At 47.1% G+C, this 27,733-nt stretch overlaps 1 protein-coding gene across 2 annotated transcripts in view; it reads left to right on the top strand.

The window, feature by feature from the left end:
* The window catches only part of LOC147718704 (integrator complex subunit 6-like), a 340,537-nt gene that overhangs the window by 126,440 nt on the left and 186,364 nt on the right, over window positions 1-27,733 (top strand). For both annotated transcript variants that reach the window (XM_086918674.1, XM_086918675.1), the window contains exons 7-8: window positions 6,597-6,760; window positions 18,967-19,119. In XM_086918674.1, the coding sequence (XP_086774800.1) occupies window positions 6,597-6,760; window positions 18,967-19,119 (317 nt within the window). The remainder of the gene's footprint in view (window positions 1-6,596; window positions 6,761-18,966; window positions 19,120-27,733) is intronic.

The following is a 27,733-nucleotide window of genomic DNA, read 5'->3' as shown; positions in this document are numbered from 1 at the left end:
TCGTAGATCGGGGAGGCGGGCGCCGTAGACACGTCGCCCGAAGTGCCAGGGTCCACCAAGGGCGCCGGAGGCACCGCCGTCGCCTTGGCCAGGAAGGGGTCACGAAGTCGCTCGAAAGCGCCCTTGTCCACGCCTTGGGCCTCCGATGAAGGTCCCTCACCACGGGGTCTCTTCGGAGCGGGTGGCAACCCGCCGGACGTCCCCGGGAGTTCGGGGGACGGAGGCACCTGCGCCGCTGCCAGCTTCGCACACTCCTCCACGATGCGGGCAGAAAGGCGGTCCTCCATGGGCCCTACCACCTCCGTCACGCAACGATAGATGGAGTTGTCCACCGCCTGATAAAACTCATCATCCTGCAGATAGGGGCAGGCCTCCTCACCGTACTCCCCTTCCATCTCGGAACCAAGGGGCAAATTCGGGGCACCCAAGAGGGCGGCAACCGAGAAAGTTCTCGAATGTGGGCAGGCCCAGCGGCTGCGATCACGTTTTTGGGCCAGCTGACGTGGCAGGTGGGCTGCACCAACCCCCAAGCGCGCAGACCCACCTCGCCGGGACCGGGTCTACGTACCCCTCAAGCGCGCTAGGCCACACACGGAAAAGAGGTGCACAGATCTCGCCCGAGGGCGATCCACGCGGTCAGAACCGCTATACAGACCCCAGAGGGCGTCAAAATTGGTAAAGTACAGACCCGGATCACCAGGTGTCAGAGGGGTACGCGAGGGTCGGCCCCTGCGCAAGCAGACCCCACGGCGTGGCTCCTCGCACTGCGGAGGCGCGCCGGAGGGTCGGCGAGACGACAGGCCGCCCCCTTGCGGTCTATGTACACACCGCACACAAGTGGGAATAAAGTCGCGTAGGAACGATAGAACGTTCCCGCAACCGGGGACTCTGAAAGGGAATAAACCATGCAAGGAGTCCCCAAAGACCGCACACAAGACAATCAATCACAATAAAAAGAAGTCGAAACAGAAAAGCACTTATCTGGCTGCGGGAGCAGCGAAGAAAGAGGAGGAAGATGATGGGAAGTCCGGTTATATAGTGATGATGGACAGAGACAAAGGACTATGGACTATTATTATAAGCAAAGAGACTCTTGGGAGTTGTTGTTGATTTTTTTGTTGAACATTACGTCAATGCTTTATGTTTAAAGCATCTTTTGTTCTTATTATATCTTTTCCTGAGCTGCTGTGGTTTCTTTATGTTAATAAAGCGAAGGAAGATATAGCATAATCTGAAGCCTCCGGTCCTGACATAGAATTCAAAGCACATGTAAAGTAAGTTCTCGTTACTTTTGTAATCCAGTACTGGACTCCTTGGTTCAGCACTGGGGTCTCTACCTAAGACAGGTAAGTAATCGCGTTTTAGTAGTTGGTAAGATTTTTAAGGAATATTTGTAAACTTTCAAAAGTAGACAGAAGAAATTTCACAGTAAAACAGTCAAAGGTTTCCTATGGACGAAATTTAGATTACTATTATCCATGGTTGTGATTACTTTTGCGATTCAGTACTGGGCTAAAAGTTACAGCACTGGCCTCTATCCTGATCACAGGTGAGTAATTCGAAATTCGTTATTCGGCTGATTTTAGATGAATATTTTAAAGTTTCAAAACTTCACACTTAGAAGAAATTTCGAGTCAAACCAGTCAATGTTATCCTATCGCAGGAAAGTGAGTCATCGGTTTTCAGGTGAGTACTCGACTAGTGAAGTTAAGGTTCCGGGCATAGACTCAGGAATCCCCCAGGATCAGGTAGGTACAGTTGGTACACCCTCAGCGGCACAGTGGCGGCCGGGTGCAGAGGTAGTTAGGCCCAATGTTAACCAATGAGAGGCAGGGGGCCTTCGGTTGGTGGCTGCTGGCTAGCAGGCCACGTGGGTGTGGGAGCTGGGCTCCTGGTCACTTGCTCAGGGCAAATGGGGACGTAGGATAGGACAAAGGTTGCACTCCCAGGGGTACTCGGGCGGCAGGGTGCAGAGTGCTTTTGAGCCTTCGGGCGCTCAATGTTATTCAATGAGTATCTTGAAAAGGAAACAAATGCTGCAGGCTCGGGGACGGTGGATCTTCTGGAGTGACCAACACTTCGAGGGGTAAGTTGGGATCTTGGAGGATAGGTAGGCACCTTTGAGATGAGCACAGGGGGCCGTGGGGTGCAGGGGTGTCTTTTGAGGTCGGGAAATCTTACCCCCTGGTGGTCGCGGTCGGAGGGGTCCTTTGTCTTGAGGCTGCAGGCGTCACCAGGGTCGTCGAGGAGGGTCCGTGGACACTGGATTCCAGGTCAGAATCGCTGGGTGGACGTCCTCAGTGTCTTGATTCACTCCGGCACAGACCAGGCTTGGCGGGTGCAGAGTGTGCAGGGTTCGCTGATGCCAGGGCTTGTTACTTGCTTTGAGCAGTACCACTGCTCGTGGGAGACCCAGGTAGTCAGAGTCACAAGGCAGTCATGTCCTCCGGGGTTTTTGAGGTTGCTGACCACTGGAGATGCCGGGGTTTAACAGGAGCAGGTTCAAGGGTCGACAGGCCGGTAGGGATGGGGAAAAATCAGTTGGTATCTTCCTCTTTTTAGCAGCTGCACGGCAGGTCTTCGTGTTTCTTGATCTTCTTTCTTGTTTCGTAATCTGGATCTGTGGAAAGAGGTTCAGGATGCCCCTAAATACTAAATTTCGGGGCGTTACAGGTAGGGCAAGAGCAGGGACCAATGGGTCTCTGTCCTGGGGGTGGGTACACCCCCTAGCCTGCTCCTCTCCTGTGGGAGGGGGGCAGGAGCCTAGCTGTGATTGGGCAGGGCTCCCCATCTTCAAGATGGCTGGAGCCGGTGGTCGTGCATCACCTCGCCTCTCCCACCTGAGGGGTGGAGTTGGCTCAGGCTGGCACACCCCCCTTTCTGACATAGGTTTTCCCGCCAGTCTTCCAGCCAGAGTGGGGGTCAGAACTGGTGGGGCCAGTTGCTGAGTACAGCAAGTGGTCTGGAGAAGCTCACAAAGGCGGAATGCCTTTGAAGCTTCCCCTGCCCTCCTTGGGGAGGAGGCTTGGCACCTCGTCTCAGGATGTGCATTGTTTCAGGCCCAGGGGAGCGGGGAGCTTTCCACCCTGGGGTCCAGCAACATGTCTGCTGTGTGGCAGCCTAGCCTCAGACAAGATGTGGATTATAGGTTAGGTTTCAGGGGGCATCTCTAAGATGCCCTCTGTAGTGCATTTTACAATAAAGACCACACTGTCATCAGTGTGGGTTTAATGTGCTGAGAAGTTTGATATCAAACTTGTCAGTGTTCAGTGTAGCCATTATGGTGCTGTGGAGTTCGTAATTACAATCTCTCAGCAAATATACTCTTAATGACATCACTGCACTTACAGTGCCCAGGAATGGCCCTGGGTACTGTAGGGGCACATGGCTCAGGCACCTGTGCCCACACCACTGGCATAGGGCACCCAGCTAGAGGGGTGGCTGATGTATGCCAGGGCAGTGGGTTTGTGGGCAGGGCACACAGGGATGTGTGCCATGTCGACTCTTTGCTGAGTTCTGCACCTAGACACTCAGCCTGCACAGGCAGTGTGTGTGTGTCAAGGTACAGGGCCCATAAGGGTGGCGCAATAAGTGCTGCAACCCTTAGTGGTCTTCTCTGGTCACAATGCCCTGGGTACCTAGGGTACCATTTACTAGGGGCTGACATGTGGCCAGAGATGCCAATTGGGTTTAGGCTTTAGTATCGTTTTTAGGACAGGAACACAGGCCCTGGGTACCTGATTGGCAGAGACCCAGGGCACACCAAGGAAATGTACATCAGGTATCAGGCAAAAAGTAGAGGGGGGTACTGCAACAGAAACTCACTTTCTCACAACCATCTAGTCTCCTTGAAGTAAAATGTCTCATAGGAGGTGAATACCCTCCAGCTTGAAGTGGCCAAATGCTAGCTATTCATTGAATTCCTTTTTGATTTATCACAGGTCTCTGACCCTGGTCCTTTTTCTCTACCCGGAGCAAGTAGCTCACAAAGCCACTGGGATGGATTCTGCACTTTGACATTGCCCCCTAGAGTACTAGAGCTGTTATCTCCTGGTTTATCAGCAGCATTTGCGAGTCTGTAATTGGTTGCCCCCATAGCCTGGACAAACCATAACATTTAATGTGCAAGCACCAGATCATCTGCAGGACCCATGCATATGTTGCAATCTTATGTCACTTATGAACGACCTCCACCAGTCCCTCTCCTCCTTTTACAAAGGAAGGTTGGGTACACATTGCTGGTAAATTAAATTAGTGGATGAGTCATATCCCCTGTTGGAGCAGCCTCGGGGTTACCATTTGAAGTTAAAAATTAGTCAAGGTGTTATTGATCTGCCATTAGACTTGTCTATTTGCTTGGGAGATTTGGACCTAGGAGCAGCCAGATTGGCACCCTCTTCCTCTTGACATGAGTTTCAACAGTTCCAAAAGAAAGGGCTTTCCGAAGAGGACCCCATAGGCCATGGGGCCCATGTCCAAGTTAGCCAGATCATACAACTTTGGGCCTACCTGTAGTAGCAGCCACCTACAACTGTCAGTGGCAGATCTCAAGGAATATCAGCTTGCCTAACCGATTTGCTTCTTCTGCCTTAGCCAGTATCTTTGTAAGGGTCTTGTGATGTGCAGACGTTTGTTGTGACAAGAACATCTGTTTATGCCCTTCTGATGATCTGTAAAAACTTGGGCAAAAAGGTCTATCATACAGTTAACTATAGAGGCATTAACTCACTTAGCTTGATCAATACTGAATTTTGGGGGAATTCAGATTGAGGGACCTTGTAAAAAGGCACTAAGGTAACACAGAAATACCGTATGCGGCTTGAAGGTTTTGGACCTGATTGAGCGGACTTGTCACAAGAGGGCGAAGATGACGAGTCTTCATTTTAACATTAAGTTGTTCTCCTATTTGTCTTTTTTTGTTGACCTTTCAGCCTCAACTAAGAAATCTAAGTTTATTCACCTGCCTTTCGGCCTCTTCCACCTATACTGCATGATGCAGGATGTGCCTAATGGCTAGAGTGGTCGACCTCGAAGCTGGGGAACCGGGTTCGAGTCTTGGCAACGACGCTCAACATCCTGTGATTTTGGCCAAATCACTTAATCTGCCCATGTGTAACAAAAATTATTGTCCATCAATCTTGGTCATCAAGGTGACCTTCCCCTCCAGTGTCAGGCGAGGGCACTCTGCTGTCAACCTCCTGCAGACCTCCTTGTTGAGAGGTTTACTCAGTCGACTGACAGTGTACTGTGGAACATTCTCTCCTGGGGACCATTCCACCGACATGGGTGGTATATATGGCCTGGCTCTAACATGTCAGATGATTGCCTTGGATTCACTGTATTGTCTGTCTTTCAATGTTTGGGATCTGTCATCAGGCACCAGGGCCTTGATTTGGCCAACTATTGGTCGTAATCCCCATGAGAATCATCGGTGTCAGTGTTTGCATCAGACGGGCCTGAGGTGACAGGGGTTAAAGCAACGCATGGAGCGACAAGGTCCCTGGAGCAGCCTGCTGGGGATTCATCGAAGACTAGCCTGAGGGGGAGTTTATATTGTTCCAGTAAGGCCTATTTAAGCCTATCAAACTCATCCACTCGGCGGGACTCCTCTTTTTTCCTTTTGATGTGAATCTTGGCATGATTCTGATATGAAGCTTCTGGGGTTTATGGGTTCCCTGAAGGACTCCAAAGCAGCCCCCTGTAAAAGGGGATTAAATGCATAGAAATTATCATAAGGTCAATAGACAATAAATATAGAATGAAGTATGATCAGCAATATCTAAGGAATATGTCTCTTGACCCCGCATTCCGTTACCCCGCATGTTGTTACAGTCGTTACAGCGACCGCGTTGTAACAACACATACCATTACCCCTCAAGTCTTAACAACGACTTGCGTAGGGGGGGGCTGGATGTTGGATTAGTATTATTTACTATTCCAACTCCAGTCTGTGCGGACAGTAGGGAAGGTGTTGGATTTTAAATCCAACACCTTCTCCCCCCTCCGCAAGTCGTTGTTACAACTTGCGGGGTAATGGTATGCGTTGTTACTACGCGGTCGTTGTAACAACATGCGGGGTCAAGGCTGTTTACCATATCTAAGACTAGAGAAGGAGAAAACTGAACTTATCTCTTTCAGAGCTGCGAAGGAAGAGGGGGTCCAGGATGTGGTTGTGGGCTTTTTGGTCTATACTGTTGACTCATTGCTAGTTTACAACTACAACGTTTCTCAGGCACTTTTGATAAGCTCAGTTTATTGTGTTGTTTTATTCTGCTTCTTTTTAAACTAAAGCGAAGAAGAGAAAAATAAACCTTGCCTCCACTTCCGAAACAGAATCTGCATTCTCGCTGGGTACTTAAAGTGATTACAGCCCAAGTACTGAGAACTACAGTGACAAATATTTTGCCCAGCATCTGGGGCAACAATTAGTCGTTGAGAGAACTTTTTCTAGTATTGTGCATGTTCTTAAAATGATCAGTTGTGAATAAAATGTTACTTCTGTTTTAATAAAACCCTTTTGTATATTGTTCAGTTGAACCTTTGAGAACCAGTGGGTAGCCGGCTATGAAATAAATACTTCTTTTATACCGTTATAGATGGGACGACTGATTCTTCTACAATTCCTAGTTCATGTTCTCCACAACCTTGGCATAGCTGTCATAAACTCATTTATGTCCGACCTAACCCTAAAACCGGCGTTCCCTTAGGACATTGGCCAGTCCCAGAATCTTTTTGGCCAGATCAGAATTCACCTTCTTTGGTAAGTGTTTGTAAACTCTGGAGTAAGTCATTGGTTGGACTGCGTAATTACTTATGTGTTACTTGAAGATCTTTGGAGCATTTCTTGATTTATCTTGGTCGCAACTCTTATTTGTCCTTCTTCAGAATATTATGATTTAGTCTAGGAATTTAATCTTGTTGAGCACCTTATTTCACCAGTTGATAATGTCGGTGTTCACAAATTGTTTTCATTGCAAATGTTTCTTTTCATTTTATCTAACATGTCAGTGATTGGCCTAAAGGGCCATTATGTCTCTCTATCAGTAGAGGCCACCATGTAATATGGACAACCAACATGGTGGGGTCCTTACATTTAAGGAAGTGTGGACCCATATACTAAATGTAAAAGAATTTATAATACTTATTAGGAATTGGTGAAATGCAAGCAACTGATTTATGTCTTTTGTTATGTTTTTTTATTTTTGTTGAACAATATTAGGGATCCAGAGTCCCTCAGGACACTGACAATGATGAGGTTGGAGACAGATTGCTGCCTTCTCATTATACTGATGATGTTTTGTATTTAGACTTAAAATATGCTAGTGGGCTTGATACATCTCCTGAGACCGCGCTAGACTCTCTCTTTCAGCAACCAACGGAGGAAAGTGCGTAGTTTGCAGTAATGGTTTGGAAAGCAGCTGAACTACTATAATTGCTGTTGCAATTGAGAGCAAAATTCATGAGTTACCTTCTACAAGGGCCAGCTTTGCCTGCTGCTTAATGATAAACTTCTGACTACATGGGCCAAGCCACGACGAAGTCCAAGATGTGGCCAAGCCATGCTCAAGTCCTCTAGTCAGTCATTTGTGACTAGACTAGCTCCTGCTTTTTCTGGATTTCCTGACCAAGCACCCTGTGTCAAGCTTAAACAAAAGTGAGCAATTCAAAGCCTTTTTGACCAAACCTCCACTTAGGGAATTGAAAAAACTTGATGCTTTTATAAAGAGAACCATTTCTTTGGCTTGTCTACCCCTTAGACCTATCAATGCTGTCTTTCTGCCAGGCAGGTACCCCACACACTATGGGACATGGCCAGAGATACCTTAACAGTTAGTCAGGCCAATGGGTCTGAGGCCTCGTCAGGCCCATTCTATGGATGTTCAGGATGCAGCAAAGTATGTGCTTTGGACTGGTCTGGACATTATGAACTGCTTCGTCAACGATATTAGCACCAGTGTCTTTCTCAGAAGGCAAGCCAAAATGAGATCAACCAGGTTTTCAGAAGATATACAGAGGACAGAAGTGGACATGCCCTCCGATGGCTCTTCAGAGAAAATACTGACTTGGCACTGGAATGATAAAAAAAAGTTATACCTTTTGAAAGCAGCTAAACAATTTTCACATCAATACAGACATTTCCGAGGTTACTCTAAGGGGGCTAGCTTATAAGCAAGCCAGCCCTCCCAACCTATAATGCAACTGACGACCCAGTCCCTTCAGGTTTGATGCACTAGTAGACACATTTAAAATCAGCAAGAACATAAATCCTTAAGTTCTTCCTTCTCTGCCACAGCAGCTGCCAAGCCACATTGGCCCTCTCTCTAGTTCTTGCCTGTCCTGCAGGAGACAGAATTTGGGTGTTTCCTTCTGAGCTAGAGATCCTTCATGTTGGACAGGTGAGTCATACAGATTGTTTAATGGGTTGTGCTCTGACCCATTTCCTCCCTACATGCCACAATCCACAGTGGAGCGATTCTCCAAGGAGCATTCCACCAATCGGAAGCACGTAGTTGACTTTCTTTTGTCCCAGGGTGGTATTGTGAAGTGAGACTCTTGAGTGAGGAAGGATTTGTGTTACTTCCTCGTTCCGAAAAAGGACACTTTTTTGAGGACAGATCTCTTCACTATGTTAGATAGATCTTACATCGGTCCTGAAGAATTGCCATCTACCTGACCTAATGGCAAGAAACATGTTGACCTGATTTCACAGCGCAATACCTTGTAACCTTATAGCAGGGGTGCGCATACATCTATTTTAATCAGGATAGTGGCCAAATTCATTAAAATTGCTGTGAGAGGACCTCTACTTCCTGTTTTAACCCCACATTTTCGCCCCACATTTTTACATCTACTCTCACTAGTGCCCTCACACTCACTGCACCCAACGGCCAGGAAAAAAGATCTCAGCTAAAAGGCCCCATCATGAGAACCGATCAGGTATTGCAGCGCCTAACCGATGAGGAGCAGACTCAATGATGAAGCAAGACACTTATCTTATTGGATGTGTGAGGGTCTCCTTCCAAAAGGAGGACATTTTCTCCTGCCTACAGTGAGCACAATATTTCTCCATACACACATCTACTTGTACTGTCCGGTAGGAACAGAATACCACTCTGATTTGTATTGCATTTGGGCCTGTATGCTGGACCTAGTTAAAATAGCCCTTGGTCCCTCCCTTCTTGTAAAACATCTTCAGTATGTTCATTTGTGGTCGGATCTTGTCATCTCTGGATGAAGGGGTTTGGATGGTGTCCTTGGACGTGCAGTACATATACCCATCCTGCGCTCCCACATTTGTTACCTGCACTTCAAAGTGGGCTAGAACACAAGGGATGGTGGTGGCCACTGCCCAACTTCACAGGTTGAGAGTATGCATTTTCCTATCACATGAGAGCAGCCTGCTAAAGGCGGGCTCAACACAGTCAGTCATAGACCACCTCTGGATGGTGGTCAAACTCCTAATTTTGTTAAATTTTACCATCAATGAGCCTAAGTCCCACCTGAGCCCCACACAGACGTTTGCTTCCTCAGGGCATTTCTGCGCACATTGGCATTTATGGTCTTTCCTCTGCCATAGCAAATATAGGACATTTAGGATATGATCTCGATGTTTTGGGATCAGTCATGGGCTTTGGTGAAGTTGACTCTGAGGCTTCTTGGTCCTTTGGCCTCATGTATTCCGAATGCCAGGTGAAATATGCAGACCAGCAGTAGACCCTCGATCCCAGTGGGTCCAGCATCATGCCTCACTCTTCAACTCCATTCGGATCCCCAAGGAGTAGCTGTATTTTACTTAGGCAGGCAGATAAGTATGTTAGAAGACTCGGTGTGCCTTTCCTGTAGCCTTCAGCAAGCAAGGTGTTTACAGCTCAAGCTCTTGTCTGCTTGAACCTCAGCCTGCGATATCCTGATCAAAGTTCCTCCTCCCCTACCAATGTTTCAGTGCAGCTTATATACTCTGTCTGAACATTGTCGAATGTTTTTAAATAAACAATCAACATGGAAGTCCTTCTAGCCTTTCAGCTACTTATGTTCTGTGAAACATTGTTTACTGTTCAGAAACAATAACTGAGAAATCAAGATGTCAGATTATAAAAAAATTGATGATTATTTAGAAATAATAACTTGAAAATCAAGGCATCAGGGAAGGCTAAAACGTGCATTAAACAATATAATCGCGCAAGCCGAAATATTTCATTATACCGAAACAAATATTTTAATGACATTAGCAATTATGCATTTGTATCTAAAACGTACAACTGAATAAGCATATAGCTGACTACATGAGCATGTATAATGCAAAAGGGATACCTAAATAGAAAATATGTAATTACATCAATTGTAATGTTATTTATGGATCTTTTTATCCTTTCTGCTTGACTGATAAACCATTGCCATTCAAGTCTCTGTTTGTCATGTGTTTGACATTTGCCACACATATTTTCACCCAAGTAGTTTGTGATTCCTCAAGGAGACCTGAGCTTACTAAGCTTAGATTTAGCCATTCCTGATTTCTCACTAATGCAGAGCTGTTCTTTACGATTCTTGACTTTAAAGGCCGTCGTCTTATTGCAGTTACATCAGCATATGGACTGAGTTGAACTATAAGTGTTTTCTGTGTAAACGCCCTCCACCACCTTCTTTGTGGACAAATTAGTACTGAGGTCGAGGGTGGCCGTCCTGCTGAAGATTGTGACTCACTTCCACATTGGCCAATTGAGTACTTTGCCAGTGCAATTTGCTCTGCCTTACCCCTCAAAAGAGGAGGACTCCATCTGCGTGGCCCTCAGATTACTGTGACCTTTTACATCAACCATACAAAAAAAATCATCACATGGATGATCAGCTCTTTGTGGGGTTCTCTGGGGCAAAGAAAGGGAAGATTATGCAAAAGAGCACATTGTTAACAAGGATAGTCTTGTGTATCACAATCTGGGTTGGGGCAGGAAGAGGAGGAACAAAGAACCACATGGGGGAACACTGAGCACATTTTATTCAACTGTGGTTCAACGGGCACCAATAGGTGTGAAGGTAAAAAGGCGTGTGTCCCAGCAGATAATTTTTCTTTGACCCATTGTCAGTCTCCCCATTGACTGGGGAGGGTGTCAGCCATGGCCAAAAGTCATTCTCTCTATACTGATGAGGGTGGTAATAGTAACCTTCTAGTATAGGCCGAGGTACACCTTAGGCCACCTCTAGTTTACCAAATTGTTGTTTTGCAGCGTGAATCTTTCTGGATTCACTATGCTGTGCATTATTCCGCGGTCTAAGTGGTTGGGTCTGGAATCATAGTCTTTTCTTTTTTTTTTTTTTCGTAGCCCAGGTGGGTGTCAAAGTCCCACCTTTTGGTGGACTTCCTGTGACGTCGGTACGCTTCCTGCGGCAGCTCCCACCTTTGGGCGCCATCTTCAGATTTTTTTTCCGCCGTTGGGTCTGGATCGTCACCGAGAGGCTCCAGAGTTTTTGCAGGAAAGAAGAGGAAAAAGGCGAAATTCTCACAGAAAATATTGGAGAAGATACCGAAGAACAAGATCACCAAGCCGGGACGACGAAGAAGGAGGAGAACTTCGAGATCTTCGACGTCCAACGGAGAATGCGCACACAGGGGGTCCCATGAGCGCAGGAATGGGCAAAACACCCTTTAAATTAGCTGTAACTGCCACCACAAATACGCGCAGAAGGACCAGCACCCGGTCTGCAACCTCTGCTTACCGTTCGACCACGAGAGCAAGGATTGCAACGCCTGCTCAGCCTTCACCCCAAAGACAGTCAGGGTTAGAGAGATTAGAGGAGAGCCAACTACAACATGCAAGGCAAAGGCCAACCTCAGTCGCTTTGGGACCTGGGCCTCTCCAGCGACGGAGAGGACAACATTGCCGAGGGACCTGATGACTACACGATCGTAGAGACCGATAAGAAGGCATCTAAAGAGGTTGGAGAGACGTTGACCCCTAAACCCCGACAGACTCTCGAAAGCCCGATCAGGACTCTCAAAAAACAGAGTCCAAGTCCTCGAAGGGAGCACTGGGGCCGAAAACCTCAACGGCTGCAGCTGCATCCAAGGACAAACAGCCCAGTGGATCCTTCGAAAAGGACTCCCAGGCGGCGAAGACCGGCAAAAAGCCAAGGTCGTCGAAGCACGTCCCAAGGTCGTCGAAGCACGTCCCCGAAAAGGACCGCTCGACTTCGAAGGAGAAGGACCCCGAAGGTTGCTTCGACGTCGAAGACTAAGTCGAAGAGATCGGCCGAAATGCTCGATGCAGAGCATGCCGCCGAGATGGAGAGAAAAAGAGAAGGCTCGAGGCCAAAATGGAGAACATCCTGCAAAGGAAGAAAGAGTTCGACGAGAAAATGAAAAGGTTCACGATTCCGTAGAAAACACCGACGACGATCGTCGAAATAGAAGAGGAAGAGAAGTTCGACGCCGAAGGGCCACCGAAAACTCCCAAGCCCCAGGAACACCTTGATGAAGAGGGCCTATACTATGAGGAAGAAGGCAACGATGACCAGCGAATGACTTTCGGCTCGGCATCCTCGAAGATACAAGACCTGGAATGGCAGGACATCGACTCAGAAAATCCAGAAGAGCCCGTGGAGATTTATCCTTCTAGGCCTTCGCCACCAGATGACATTGGGGCCCATAACATGGTCATCAGGAACGCGGCAGCGGCCTATGGAGTCAAATTGGAGGAGGAAAAACCAAAGGCATGTTTCCTTTTAGAGACCCTGCTCCCCACTCAAACAAAGAGTCATTTCCTCCCCATGCTTCCGAGTGTCATGGACCAAGGGAGGGAGGCGTTCAAAGACCCGTCAACCTGCAGGTCTGTCACACGTAGGAGAAAATATACAAACACTCCTCTCAGGATCCTCTATACATCCAGGGATCGGTCACTGCGAACTCCTTTATTGCGGCAACAGCCAGAAAGAGGCCAAATGTCCCAACAACCTCAGGCCCACCACCAGACAAAGAAAGTAGGAGGATGGACCTAACTGGGAGAAAAATAGAGAGAAATGCAGCAGTACACTGGCGCATGGCAAACTCAAATGCCCTACTGAACAGACACCAGTACCAGCATTAGGACGAGATGGGGCAACTGCTCAAGCACCTCCCAGAGGAATACCAACAGAGGGCATCACACCTGGATGGGGCTAACACATCCAGCAGACTTATGATTATAGGAATCACAGATAGAAGGCAGGTCTGGCTTAGGAACTCAGGATTCAAGCCGGAAGTGCAGAACAACATTCTAAGGACTCCCTTTAATGGAGAGACCCTGTTCGGAGCACCGGTGGATGAGAAACTCACCCAGCTCAAGAAAGAAAATGAAACGGCAAGGTCCATGGGGGCCTTACAATTCAGAGGGATGAGAAGGGGTACCCCGACACGGAGACCAAACGGAAGGGGTGGAAACCAGCCGGGAACATCACACCAGACATTCCAGCTGGCGCAACAGGGTGACAACCAATCACAGCAGGGGCAGCAAGAGCAAAACTGGCAGTACCAGCCTCGGGGCCAGTCCTTTCGCGGGAGGGTGAATGGACGAGGGCAGACAAGAAGAGGGGCCAACAACCCACCTCAAAGTGACTTCGTCATGCCAAGTGTGCCCACCCACACAAACCCTCCGAGGTTGGAGCACAACAAGACCAACAAGAGGGAGTTACACGGACCAAACATCGCCGAACATGTAACACCAGTAGGAGGCAGGCTAAGACACTTGTTCCAGGAGTGGAAGAAGATAACTACAGACAGATGGATACTCAACATCATACAGTTCGGACACTGCATAGAGCTGGAAAAGAAACCACTAAACAGAAAACCGAAAAAGGAAGGCGCATTCAGGAAAAGAACTAGCGCTACTCCTAGAGGAATCACAAGAACACTTCCGGAAGGAGGCCATCGAACCAGTTCCAGTCAAAGAAAGGAACAAGGGAGTGTACTCAAACTATTTCCTAGTTCCAAAAGTGAACGAAACTCTAATACCCATCCTGGACCTAAGGTTCCTAAACAAATACATAAAGACACAAAAGTTCAAAATGACATCCCTCCAAGAGGTCATTCCTCAGATAAGGGACGGAGACTTCATGTCCACCATAGACCTCACATCCCCATGAACAGGCAGCACAAACATCTACTAAGATTTACTATCAACAAAGAACACTACCAGTTCACAGCCCTAGCATTCGGGTTAAAGTCCGCACCAAGAGTGTTCAGCTAATGTCGCACAGCCGTGGCAGCGAACCTGCGCAGAGAAGGGATTCATGTATACCCTTACCTCGACGACTGGCTAATAAAAGCAAGTTCACACAGGACATGCAAGCAACATGCACAGTGGTTCACAGAGACCGTGACAGACCTGGGATTCTCCATACACTGGGGAAAATCCTCAATGGAACCAGAGCAAGTGAAGATCTTCCTAGGAGCACAGATCAACACCACACAGAGCAAGGTGTTCCCCAGCGACAAGAGAACACTTGCCCTGCTGAAGGAGACACGCCACTACCAGAAGGGGCGAGCTCTGACAGTGAGGACAGCGAGCAAGATCATGGGGATGATTGCGTCCTGCATACACCTGGTCCCAAATATACGGCTCCACATGAGACCATTCCAGGAATGGCTGCAACACAATGGTCACAGGCTACAGGAAGATCTAGTGGTTGTAACGCACGCAGTGCAGGAAGAGATTACATGGTGGAACAGGGAGAACATAACAAGGTGGAAGCCCTTAACACAACCAACCCCAACGGTGACCATCACCACAGACACAGGATGGGGAGCACACATTAACAAACTCAAAGTGAGGGGTCTGTGGACTCCAGCAGATGCGGTCAGACACATCAACTACCTGGAACTGAAGACCGTGTTCCTCGCCCTGAAGGCATTCCAGAAACAACTGTACAACCAGAGAGTAATGATACAAACAGACAACACAACAACGATGTTCTACGTCAACAAACAGGGAGGAACACAATCTGTCGCACTGTCCAATCTAGCGCAGGAAATATGGAGATGGGTCATCCCACTCAAAATAGACCTGCTTGCCATACACCTACCGGGGAAGGACAATGTGGAAGCGGACTGGCTCAGCAGACAGGCTTCAGCATCCTACGAGTGGGAGCTAAATGCACAGGAAATGCAAAGGCTATTCAAGAGGTGGGGAATGCCGATAATAGACCTATTTGCAACACACCAGAATGCAAAATACCGACACTTGGCATCCAGGCAACCAGAGGAGCGAGCCCAGGGGAATGCCCTTTGGATAAGCTGGTTGAAAACATTTGCCTACGCTTTTCCCCTGATACCACTGATACACAAAGTACTCAACAAGTGCAGAAACAGCAACATGACACTGATCTTGGTGGCACCCCAGCGGGCCAGGCAGACCTGGTACTCACAGATAATGGAAATGACACAGGGACCACCCCACAAGTTCGGGAAAAGGAAAGACTTACTGTCCATGCAAAACGGAGAAGTACTACACCTAGAGCCAGAGAGCCTCAGCCTAGCAGCATGGCTCCTGAAGACATAGAGTTTGCACACCTAAGGTTACCTGAGAGCACCCTGCGGGTGCTACGAGAGGCATGGAGTCCTAGCACACAAAAGTGCTATGTGGCAAAATGGAAGAGGTTCACACAAGGGTGCAGCAAGAAGAAGCTACACAAAAAGATGACAAGGGAATCAACGGTGCTAAGATATCTCACACACCTACTGAAAGCAACACTAAGTTCATCCTCGCTAAGAGTACACCTAGCAGCAATAGTAGCCTACACAAGAGGAGAAACAGGGAAGAGCTTCTTTACATCACAGATAGTAAAGAGATTCCTGGAAGGGGCAAAAAGGATCGCACCACCTAAGAGAATGCCACCACCGGCATGGAACCATAATTTAGTCTTAACAGAGCTCATGAAAGCGCCCTTTGAACCCATTCATAAGGCCCCACTACAAATACTGACAATGAAAACAGCCTTCCTGGTGGGAATCACCTCGCTGCGCAGGGTAAGCGAACTACAGGCACTAATGGTACAAGAACCCTACATCCAAATACACAATGATAGGGTGGTAATGAGAACTGGCCCACACTTTATGGCAAAGGTGGTGTTAAGGTTCCACATCAACCTGACTGTAGCGCTGAGAGGGCACTGCACACTTTGGACTCTAGAAGAGCAGTATTGCACTACATAGAAAGAACCAAAGAGAACAGGAAAACAAAGCAGTTCTTTGTGTCCTTCGCACGCAGTTTCCTGGGTAGCCCAGTACCAAAGGGAACCATCGCACGATGGATCGCACAAACTATAAAATTCTGCCACAGACAGGCAGGCCAAGAACTAGCAGAAGGGGCACGGCCAGGAAAAAAGGAGCAACAATAGCCTTCCTGGCTAACACACCCATTCAAGACATATGCCTGGTGGCGACATGGGCTTCAGTGCACACGTTCACTAAGCACTACTGTGTGGATATACAAATGAACAAGAAAGCACAAGTAGGACAGAAGGTGCTCCAACATATATTCAACAACCAACGCTCATCTTCCACCCAGCCGCCACAAACATAACAAACCGCTACAAAGTCTATGCACAGCATAGTGAATCCAGAAAGATTCACGCTGCAAAACGGATAGTTTCTTACCTGTCGGTGTAGTTTTGCAGCTTGAATATCTTTCTGGATTCACTAGCGAACCCACCCACCTTTGCCAGAAAGATGAGGCAGGAGAAGAAGGTAGTAACACAAGGTGAATAGAGAAACAGACACCTTAAAGGACAAAGCGGAAAAATCACTTACTTGAAGAAGAAATAGGAAACATTGCCAAAGGATTCACAAACAGAACACAAAAACAAGAAAAAAAGAATCCAAAGATGGCGCCCAAAGGTGGGAGCTTCCGCAGGAAGCGTGCCGACGTCACAGGAAGTCCACCAAAAGGTGGGACGTTGACGCCCGCCTGGGCTACGGAAAAAAAAAAAAGAAAGAAAAGACTACAATTCCGGACCCAACCACTTGACCGCGGCATAATGCACAGCATAGTGAATCCAGAAAGATATTCAAGCTGCAAAGCTACACCGTCAGGTAAGAAACTATTAGTTTTCTGCTGAGGCATGAAAGAACTCCAAGTGGAGCATCTCCAAAGGGCCTTGATGGGGTTGAGTTCAGTACGTGAAGAACATTAGGTTTAGTCACACATTAGCAAAACATGTATTAGCAAAGCCAATAAGTCAAGCTTTAATTTGCCAAAACAAGAGAGCACAGGCATGCACAAATTCATCTTTATCACATTAAAGTCAGCCCTATTGAATTTGCCTGCCCTGGAAAAAAGTAATAAAAATTGATTGCTTTTGGTACAGAATGCATATAGGAGCGAAATAATTTAATATGACTAGCGGTGTGGTGAATAAGCGCGTTTTTCAAGTCTAAATGATCTTTTGTGCATTCCAGTGGAACAACTTCCTAGAAGACACAGTGGTACTCCATAACCAATATCATGAAGTCAGAGAGTAATATGCATCAGGATGAAACCAAAGCCCTCTCTATTGTATATATTAAGAACTGGTTATAACTAGGTCTTGATGGCAGATGCACTATCAAGCAATACATATTAAGCACAGTGACTCACTTCTCCACAAAGAACACAAATCTTAGCCCCTATAAGAATTCATTTTCACTCCTGCTTCCTTCTGGGGATATATTGAGTGAATTCCTGTCAACCTTACAGCAATGTGAATAAGAAGAAATTAAGCAATTGTCGGCCTTTTGCCCTTCCGAGCTTCCTTCTTTTGAGTTGAATAAGATAAAGATAACTGGTCTAGGATTTGTCCTTTCTGATAAAATAAACGGTCGCTGAGTGAAAGTCTTTTGCACAGTGAGAGGAAACGAAGACTGATTAGCATCCTTTCTTTCTGGGTGGTTAGAAGTAGCAAGGATCTTTTTTGAGCCTTGTCACCTAAATCTGTCCTGAGAGCCAATTTTCAGTATTGTCCTCAATGAAATGAGGTTCATTACTCTTCTTTTACCTTTGTCACTTGGATTACATAATCACAAATTATGAGCATTTTGTTATTCTTTAAATGAAATAAAGACCATGTTTGATCTTTTCGTCCTTTTAAATGAGATGAAATGAGTACTGCTTATCATTATCTTTGCGGATAAGTGCAGGATCAATTTTTAGACTTTCATCCTTTTGAGTGCGATCCTTAACAGGTTCTCCAAGATTTTTTTCAGTGAGCTCTCCTGGAAATTCAAAAGTAATTCACACTTGTTGAGCATAAGATACTGCTTTCAAAATAAGCTTTGTGAATATGTGCCAAAATGAGGGTTTATGTCTAGGCTTTCATCATTTAAAAAAAACATTTTTTAAATGTGATAAGCATAAGGAACAATTATCAGGCTTTTACCCTTCTTAAGATATAACATTAAAAAAATGTCATATCCCTCACGACTACCACTTACTTTCCCAGTTATATATATACTTATCAATTCTGAAAACGTGGTGAAACAACTCCTCAGCTTCTCTCTACTAGCTCTTAGTTCTGCCTAGTTTGTCTGCCGCCTTTGAGTACTTCGTTCCTGAGGCTTCAGGATATATTTGTGTAAACATTTTAATAGCCTGTTGTTTATTCTAGGAAGACATAACTACATGAGCAGCAGTGTATCAACAGCCCTGACAACAAGTGTTGCTATGGTGTCGGAAAAAAAGCGATGTAAATACTCTGTATACGTGACTACACAGTCACAAATACAAGATCACAGATGGAAGGAAGCCTAACTATAACATTATATTTAACAGTTAATTTTATGAATCTCGTTGGCATTTGTATGAAATAACGCATTTCGAGATTCTGTGGGATCCTTTTGGTGTATTTGTGGGCTGTTAAATTGAATTGAGACATGTGGCAGCTCTAATGGTCATTCCAAGTACAAGTTTTTCCAGGTTGCCTTTGTGTTTAATATATAAACCTTGTATTTGTTTTCTCTTGTAGCCTCCCCGCACGTCTCATCCTGTTGTGAAGTTTGCTTGTATAGATACTGAACCAATGGTCATAGACAAGCTTCCCTTTGACAAATATGAACTTGAGCCATCGCCCTTAACTCAGTTCATCTTAGAACGGAAGTCTCCACACGTCTGCTGGCAAGTATGTATTTTATTGGTGACATGAAGGGTGTCTGTTTTAGCAATCTACTTAAAACCCACTTATATGATGCATCGCAAATATTATTTATGGTCCTCTAAGGCATTCATTCTCAAACTCTTTCTTATTTGGATTTTTACTGTTTATGCACTATTTGTTTGCAAATATTGAAAATGCCCATTGATCACCTTGCTCTAACAGCAATGACATGATTTAATTTGTTTAAGCTTGTATCCAAAATAAGTCTGCTTAGTTCTCATACTCCAATGGCTTTCTGTGGTACACTAGACAACAAAACTACAATTATTACAGTATCTGTCAGGTGAGGTGTGTTAAGTCAAGGATGAACAATGTTATATAATAGGATAATAAGTATTCTACGTGGCTGCTATACCGGAGTGGTCCAAAATTATAGACAGTAGTGGCTTAGGTTGTGAGGGACTTTTTTATAGCTAGTGATTAAGGTGGCTGTCCTGAGGTCCAGTGGGCAGGGACTATGGAAAGTGAAGACAAAAACGATGAAGATTTAGACACACAGTGATGGGAAGACAAGCAATTGAAAAATAGCAAGAAAGACAAAATACTTATGTTTGAATAGTGCAGCTATTTTGTATGTATGGCTAGCATTTATGAAGTAGTTACCACATCAAAACCTTAGAGGAGAAGCAGACGAAATAAGCTGGAAAAAGTCTCACTAATCAATCTAAGTTTTTCAGTTACATTTTTACATGTATTTATTTCTGTACAAAAAATGGAATAATGCAAAGTCTCAGTCTATAGATCCCAGACATCCAGGTCCAAGAATGGGTAACAGTTTTACAACAAATTTTCCTTAATGTTTCATCGACAGAAAGCACCACTAAAAACATGAGATGCCTGTGTGACAGATCATTTCCCAGCAATACTTAACACACTAAATGTATCTTGGCCCACCCCTTAAACCATCTCATACAGAATTTATTTTAAAATGTTTTTATTTTGCTTTTAAAACATAAAACAAGTGGCGTCAACATTAACACAATAGTTTTCCTTCTTATATCATTCAGTATTACCCACACTTTCATTGTTATAATTTGTCTTTGATAAGGTAGATCATTGCTTTCCCTGTCCACATATGTTAGTTCTACCACTTATAAAAATGGTGAAGTATAGGGCAGCCTCCCACTGATTAGCGAGATTAATCCTCAAGGTCGTACATCTTGATCCTCCCAACCTAGGCCATTGTACTTTCTCCACCTGACCAAATGTTATCAAACTTCCTCGGGCAGGCTCTGTTAGTATAAACCATCTTTCTGCATCCATGCACATGTCTATCCCTAGCTGATAGTTGTTGCCTAACCCACATCATTGCAATGTCCCGCGTGAGATCAACATCACATGGAAAATATAGCAGGACAAATTGCGGTACTACCGGGATGACTACACCCATAATTTATTCTAGTTCTTTGATGATGGTGTACTAGATTCCCTTTAGGGCCCACTTGCTTCTCCCATATTTTAAGTAAGTACAATGAGAGGGACCCCCACAATCCAAAGGGACAGGGATCCGTAAAAGACTGTCAAGTCTAAAATGTTTCCCTGTGTGACCACAATATATCTGACCTACACACCAGGCCTACATTATGACATCACAACTAATAATTATACGTCAGGCACTTATAACCCCCAGTCCTGAATGAATCAGATGCTACAGAACAAAATGTGTTTATCTCAAGGCTTTATTCAAAATGTAAATCCATATATCATTACAAAAGTATTTTTGAGATATACTGTTGTCACAAAGGGAAAGAATTTTGACTTGACAGTCTCCCATATCTTAGCCTAACTGCACACTGAAGGCAGCTTTTGCTCAGTTACACATAACACGTTTGTTTTTGTGCCACAATATTATGTTTTTATTATTCAGTACTTTTTCCTGGGATTCAGTCTGAACATTTCGGACAAGGTTGAACAACATTGTGCCTTGTTTTTCTCTGGTCGTTCAGTAACATATTTTACCATTTAGACACTAGACAGAGGTGCAGCTGCTGTTTTCCAACATGTCACTTCTTATCATATAAACAAAGGCTTGCCTTTTGGGTAACATAGAGAAGGATTTCTAGCAGAGGGAAAGGTCCAGGAATGGACACACTAACAAGGCCCAATATGATATGCAGACCACCTAACTACAAATGCCAGGTATGGGGTCCGGATCTAATGCCGATCCCCGATATATTCCTGTGCTCACGTAGTGATGTAGGCTTAGGCAGATCTGTAATTCGCCATGGTAGGGCTTTTCAATGTATACAGTTTGCTCATAATGCTGATTACTCCTAATTGCAGCACAGTTGCTTCATGATAGAGCATGGTTGTTTTAACCCCTTCCATGCTGATGACGAACCCCAGCCGTCATGCACTACGGTGCTCGTGTGCTGATGACGGCTGGGGTTCGTCACGGCCCGCCCCTGTTCGTGCTGTTTACAGCACACCAGGGGAATCGCGGCCGCATGGAAAGGGTTAATAAATATTGTAAACTTTGCTGTGTCTTTCTTTTGTTTATTATGGACATGCATGAGTGAAAAAACAAAAGGTGACAATGTGTTTCCACAGTTCCCCTGGGGACTAGAAAGCTGTGTTCTGGGTTTGCCAATTTGCCTGTTACTCTGGAAAGGTTAGGAGGGCAGGTAAGACACTATGAGCTATTCGGATTTGGGCATTAGCTACTCATTCTGACATCCTGTGATCCCAGGCATAGTTCTGATCCAAAAGGGAATCCCTGCAACAATGGTGTTTCTGATAGATACATCTGCCGTGTGGATTCCTCACCTTGTGAATATCCCCCTTGCGTCAGCAACGTTCGGAAATTTTCTTCGTAGCTCGCCGTCGTGGGCGACGTCACAGGAGCACGGCATCGCGCGCGACTCCGTCTGACGTCACCGACCCCATATTAGGCCCACGCCGGCGTGATGACGTCAGTTCCCTTTTTTCCGCGTCTCCGACGCTAACGGTTTTCGGGATCTTCAGCGATACCTAGTATCTTTCTGACTAATATTTGTCACTGTTTCTCTCTTGCGACTTTGTTCTTCTCCGGAGATGTCGTCGAGGAAAACAGGCTTTAAGCCATGTAGGTCTTGTGCCCGCATGATGTCTATCACTGACCCACATAAGGATTGTTTGTGGTGTCTTGGATCGGGCCACGACGTCAAGAACTGCGAGTCCTGTTTTAAGATGAATCCGAAGGCGCTTCGGGAGCGTGAAGCAAAGTTGCTCTTGGCGAAGGTGAAAAAGGACTCTGGGCGGCTTTCGAGATCTACGTCACGGAGATCGAAGTCGAAGCAAAGGTCTCGGTCGAGGTCGAGATCGGCGTCGAGGTCCAGAGCGGGTTCGAGGTCTGGAGACGACTCGAGGTCCAAGGCGAAGTCGAAGTCCAGAGAAAGGCCTAGGTCTAGATCTAAGTCGGCTTCCGGGCATGCTTCGAGCTCTTCGAGGAGAAAGCATAAGAGGAGGAAGCACAGTTCGAGACATCATTCGGGGAAGGATTCCTCTGACTCGAAGAGAAAGTCTCACAAACACCGTAAGGACTTTGTCTCTCCTTCACCTGCTTTGTCAAGAGTGGGTTCTCCGGCACCGGAGCCGGACCCGGAGCCGGTTTCCTCGGAGCATGAAGAAGAGGAGGTGACTCAAGAACCGGCTTCGGCGGAGACTCCTGTGAATCCAGAAGGTCAGGGTGAGGATGTGTCGGGTCGGCCTCCATTGCAACATCCGGTAGGTCCGTACCCTTCCTTTCCTGGTCCTGGGCAGGATCCCTCGCATTTTCTCAATGCAATGTTTGGAGTTTATTCTAGGGCGATGTACCCCGCTGGAGCGCCTGGTGGCCCCATGGGTCCGTTATCGTACAACCTGGGTATTCCTCAGTCGTATGCCCCTGCTCCATTTATGCCTTTCATGCCGGCGCCTCTTTCACCTTGGCTCGGTACGGCTCCACCGAGGTCCTCGACTCCGCATGCGGCTTCGCCGACTCCGGATCGACCTCGCAGTCGAGATCGAGGTGCCACACCTGTTCTTGACTCTCGTCCTCCTGCTTCGGTTCCTCGAGCGACGTCGGAACCGGCTCCGTCTGAGTCGTTACCGGATCCGTCGACTTCGATTCGAATGGAGTGGTCGAGGCGAAGAGCTCAGCGTCTTCTCGAGCAAAAGGATGATGAGAGTTCAGATGTGGAAGAAGGCGAGCTTCCTGATCATGGTGATGACTTCGAAGAGCTTCGGGATGCTAGTGGTCTGGAACTCTCTCCCGAGTGGGGTCTGCCTTCGACTTCTGATGCACCATCAAGGTACGTGGCTCCTTATCACGTGGTTATTAGGAAGGCTGCTGACCTTCTTAACTTAAAGCTGCCCACAGTGGAGTACAAGCCCAACATTCTCACGGAAGTCCTGCATTCTCCATCTTCAATTGTGGAGCCAACTTTGCCGTTTACTGATGCCTTGTCAGATCCAATTAAGGAAATTTGGAAGAGGCCGTTGTCTGCTCCTGCAGTTTCAAGGGTTATTGCAAGGCGCTATAGGGTGGCTCCTGATGACCCTGCATTTCTTTCTACGCATCCGTCTCCGGACAGTCTTGTGGTTCAGGCGGCTTGTTCTAATAGGGCGGCAGGCTCCTTCCCTCAAGTGCCTGCTGACAAAGAGTCTAAGAAATTGGATCAGGCTGCGAAGAAGGCTTTCTCTTCTGGAAGCATGGCTCTAAAGTCGTCAAATGCTACTTGCCTTTTAGGTAGATATGTGCACGCGCTGATGGACTCAGTGAAGCAATTGTCACCAAAACTTCCTGAGGAGGATAGGAAAAACTTTAATGAAGTCATCTCTGACACTCAGGCTGCGGCCCGCATGGTCATCCAAAGCGGCATGGACACTGTGGATTCAGTTGCCAGAATAATGGGCTCATCCATTGCAACTAGGAGAGCCGCATGGTTAAAGTCATCTGATTTCTCAGCGGATGTACAATCTACTTTGTTGGACTTACCCTTTGAAGGATCTGGCCTTTTTGGTAAGAAGGCAGATGTGGCCTTGGAAAGGTTTAAAGACAGCCGTGCCACTGCGAGATCGTTGGGTCTGCAGATGAGAGGGTCTGCAGCTAGAAAATTCAAGGGATTTGGTAAATCTTCTTTTCGTCCCTTCAAGCAGGGCCAACAACAGCAGCAGCAGCAGAACCCTCTATATAAGTCCTATAGAGGTAGACAGAGGGGTCGTGGACGTGGACGTCAAGTCTCCTCTTCCTCCACTTCCTCCAATAATGCCCAACCCCCACCCGCATCAGCAAAGCAGCCCTAGATCCACCATTCTGGATCATGTAGGGCCAGTAGGGGGTCGGCTTACTCACTTTCTACGAGATTGGGAATCGGTTACATCAGATCTTTGGGTTCTCAATCTCGTAGAGAATGGGTATGCACTTCCTTTTCAGGAGTTCCCTCCCAATTACCCTCCTTGCCAAGGTTATTGCTCGGAGGACCACCTGCTTCTCCTGCAGGAGGAAGTCCTGGCTCTGTTTCGAAAGGGAGCGATAGAGGTGGTTCCAGAGCAGGAGAGGGGTCAAGGGTGCTACTCCCGGTATTTCTTGATTCCCAAGAAGGATGGCAGACTTCGGCCTATCCTGGATCTCGGGATTTTGAACCTCTATCTCAAACAGGAGAAGTTCAAAATGCTCACCCTTGCTCAGGTTCTTCTGGCGCTGATGGAAGAAGACTGGATGGTGTTGATCGACTTGCAGGATGCGTATTTTCACATCCCAATCCTGAAGTCGCACAGGAAGTATCTCCGTTTTACGGTGGGATCGCAGCACTATCAGTTTGCGGTCCTCCCGTTTGGACTTACTACTGCGCCTCGAGTTTTCACCAAGGTGATGGCGGTGGTGGCGGCGCATCTCAGGAGGTCAGGGATTCCTGTATTCCCTTATCTAGACGACTGGCTGATCAAAGCAGAGTCGCCGGAGATGGTGCTCCATCATCTGCAGGAGACAACTCAGTTGTTACACAGGTTGGGTTTTTCGATAAACGTACCCAAATCTCACCTGGTGCCCTCCCAGCGCAACCTGTTCATAGGTGCGGTACTGGACACTTCTGTATGTCGTGCATTCCCTCCACCTCAAAGGATTCGCGACATTCAGGAAATGATTCCTTTATTCTTCAATGGAGCGGTTGTTCCAGTCCTGAAGGTCCTTCGTCTGCTCGGTCTGATGGCTTCTTGCATTCTGTTGGTCAGTCATGCACGCTGGCACATGAGGGCGCTCCAGTGGTGCCTCCGCAGGCAGTGGTATCAGCACAACGGAGATCTCAGGGAGTCTGTGAGGATCTCCAGAGAAACTGCAGCGGACCTGTCCTGGTGGGGCGTGGAAGGCAATCTGTCACAGGGAAAGCCTTTTCAGCTACCTCCATCAGTGGCCACAGTGATATCGGATGCATCCACTCTCGGGTGGAGTGCTCATCTGGGAGACCTGGAGGTCAAGGGTCTTTGGTCTCCGGAAGAGAGGTTGTTTCACATCAACCTTCTGGAATTGAGGGCGATACGTTTGGCGCTCAAGGCCTTCCTCCCTTCCCTTCGCGGTCGTTCGGTCCAGGTCCTAACGGACAACACGACTGCGATGTGGTACATCAACAAGCAGGGAGGAGTAGGGTCGCAGTGTCTCTGCAGAGAGGCTCTGCGTCTCTGGTCCTGGGTTCAGGACCATCAGATTTGTCTGGTGGCAAATCATCTGGCCGGGGTTCTGAACGTGCGTGCGGACAGTCTCAGTCGGCAGTTTTCTGCCGACCACGAGTGGAGGCTTCACCCGGAGGTTGTTCGCAACATCTTTCAGATGTGGGGGACTCCTCGGGTGGATCTGTTCGCCACTCGCGAGAATGCTCACTGCCCTTCATTCTGCAGTCTCCAGTATCCGATGCAAGGAGCATTGGGGGACGCGTTTCAGTTGAGTTGGGGAGATCGACTCCTTTACGCGTTTCCCCCCATACCTTTGATTCCTCGGGTTCTGAGGAAGATTCGTCAAGACCGGGCCCAAGTCATATTGGTCGCCCCGGATTGGCCGAGAAGGGTGTGGTATTCGGACCTACTCCACCTATCCTCTCACCCGCCGCTCCGTCTCCCTCACAGGGCAGACCTCCTCTCTCAGTTGGAGGGGCAGGTTCTACACCACCACCTCCAGACATTACACCTTCATGCCTGGAGATTGAACGGGGCAACTTGAGTTCTTTTTCTCTCCCTCACGAGGTGGTGGATGTCATTCTCTCTGCCAGGCGTGACACCACTAAGTCCATTTACTCCTATAGGTGGACAAAATTTGTTTCTTGGTGCAGGGAGAGGGATATTGACCCTTTGAGGGCTCATTTGTCTAATATTTTACAGTTTGCCCTTTATCTGGCGCAGCAAGGTTTGGCTGTGTCCACGGTCAAGGGTTATCTTTCGGCCTTATCGGCGTTTCTATGTTTGCCGGATCAGCCTTCTCTCTTTAAGTCTCCGGTGGTTGTGAGATTTTTGAGGGGTCTTGTGAATATGTTTCCTCCTACCCCTTTTATTATTCCTCATTGGGATTTGAATCTTGTGCTGACCTTTTTAATGGGTTCTCCCTTTGAACCCTTGCACAAGTGTCCATTGAGGCTTCTCTCTTTTAAAACTATTTTCCTCGTTGCAATCACCTCGGCAAGGAGGGTAAGTGAGCTTCAAGCTCTAAGTTCCAAACCCCCGTTCCTGACCATTCATGCAGAAAGGATGGTTCTTAGGACCAGGGCTGCTTTTCTGCCTAAGGTGGTGACTCCTTTCCATCTTGGGCAGTCCATTACCCTTCCTACCTTCTATCCTCCCCCTCACCCGTCTAAGGAGGAAGAGAGACTGCATCGCCTGGACCCTAAGCGGGCGGTGTCCTTCTATCTGGACAGGACTAAGGACTTCCGGATGGACGACCAGCTGTTTGTTGGCTTTGCTGGCTGCAAGAAGGGCAGAGCGGTGCACAAGCGCACTCTTTCCAGATGGATAATCCTGTGCATCAAGATCTGCTACTCCCTTGCGGGTAAGGACCCTCCTGAGGGTATTAGAGCTCATTCAACTAGAGCAAAGTCTGCAACATCTGCTTTGTCTAGGGGTGTGCCTGTTGAGGATATTTGCAGGGCCGCGACTTGGGCCTCCCTCCACACTTTCGCGAAGCATTACTGCTTAGATACCGAGGTGTGGAGGGATGGCCACTTCACGCGTTCTGTCCTCCAAGACTTCCTGGTGTAGCAGAGTAGACACCCTCCTCCGGGAGTGGGGACTGCTGTGGGAATCTATTCACAAGGTGAGGAATCCACACGGCAGATGTATCTATCAGAAGAACAAGTTACTTACCTTCGGTAACGCTTTTTCTGGTAGATACTATATCTGCCTGTGGATTCCTCACTGACCCACCCGCCTCCCCGTTGTCTACTTTGCTATACCTGGTCTTTCTGTATATATGATTATAATACTGTTGTATTGATTTGGTTCTATTTGTACTGTGTACATTGTATATTTGCATATTTGCTATCGTTGGTCCGTCTGTGTGCCTCGAAGGCACGGAAAAAAGGGCGGAACTGACGTCATCACGCCGGCGTGGGCCTAATATGGGGTCGGTGACGTCAGA

Source organism: Lissotriton vulgaris, chromosome 4_1 (assembly GCF_964263255.1).
Source record: "Lissotriton vulgaris chromosome 4_1, aLisVul1.2, whole genome shotgun sequence".
Classification (NCBI taxonomy): Eukaryota; Metazoa; Chordata; class Amphibia; order Caudata; family Salamandridae; genus Lissotriton; species Lissotriton vulgaris.
This window is presented reverse-complemented; position numbering and strand designations above follow the sequence as displayed.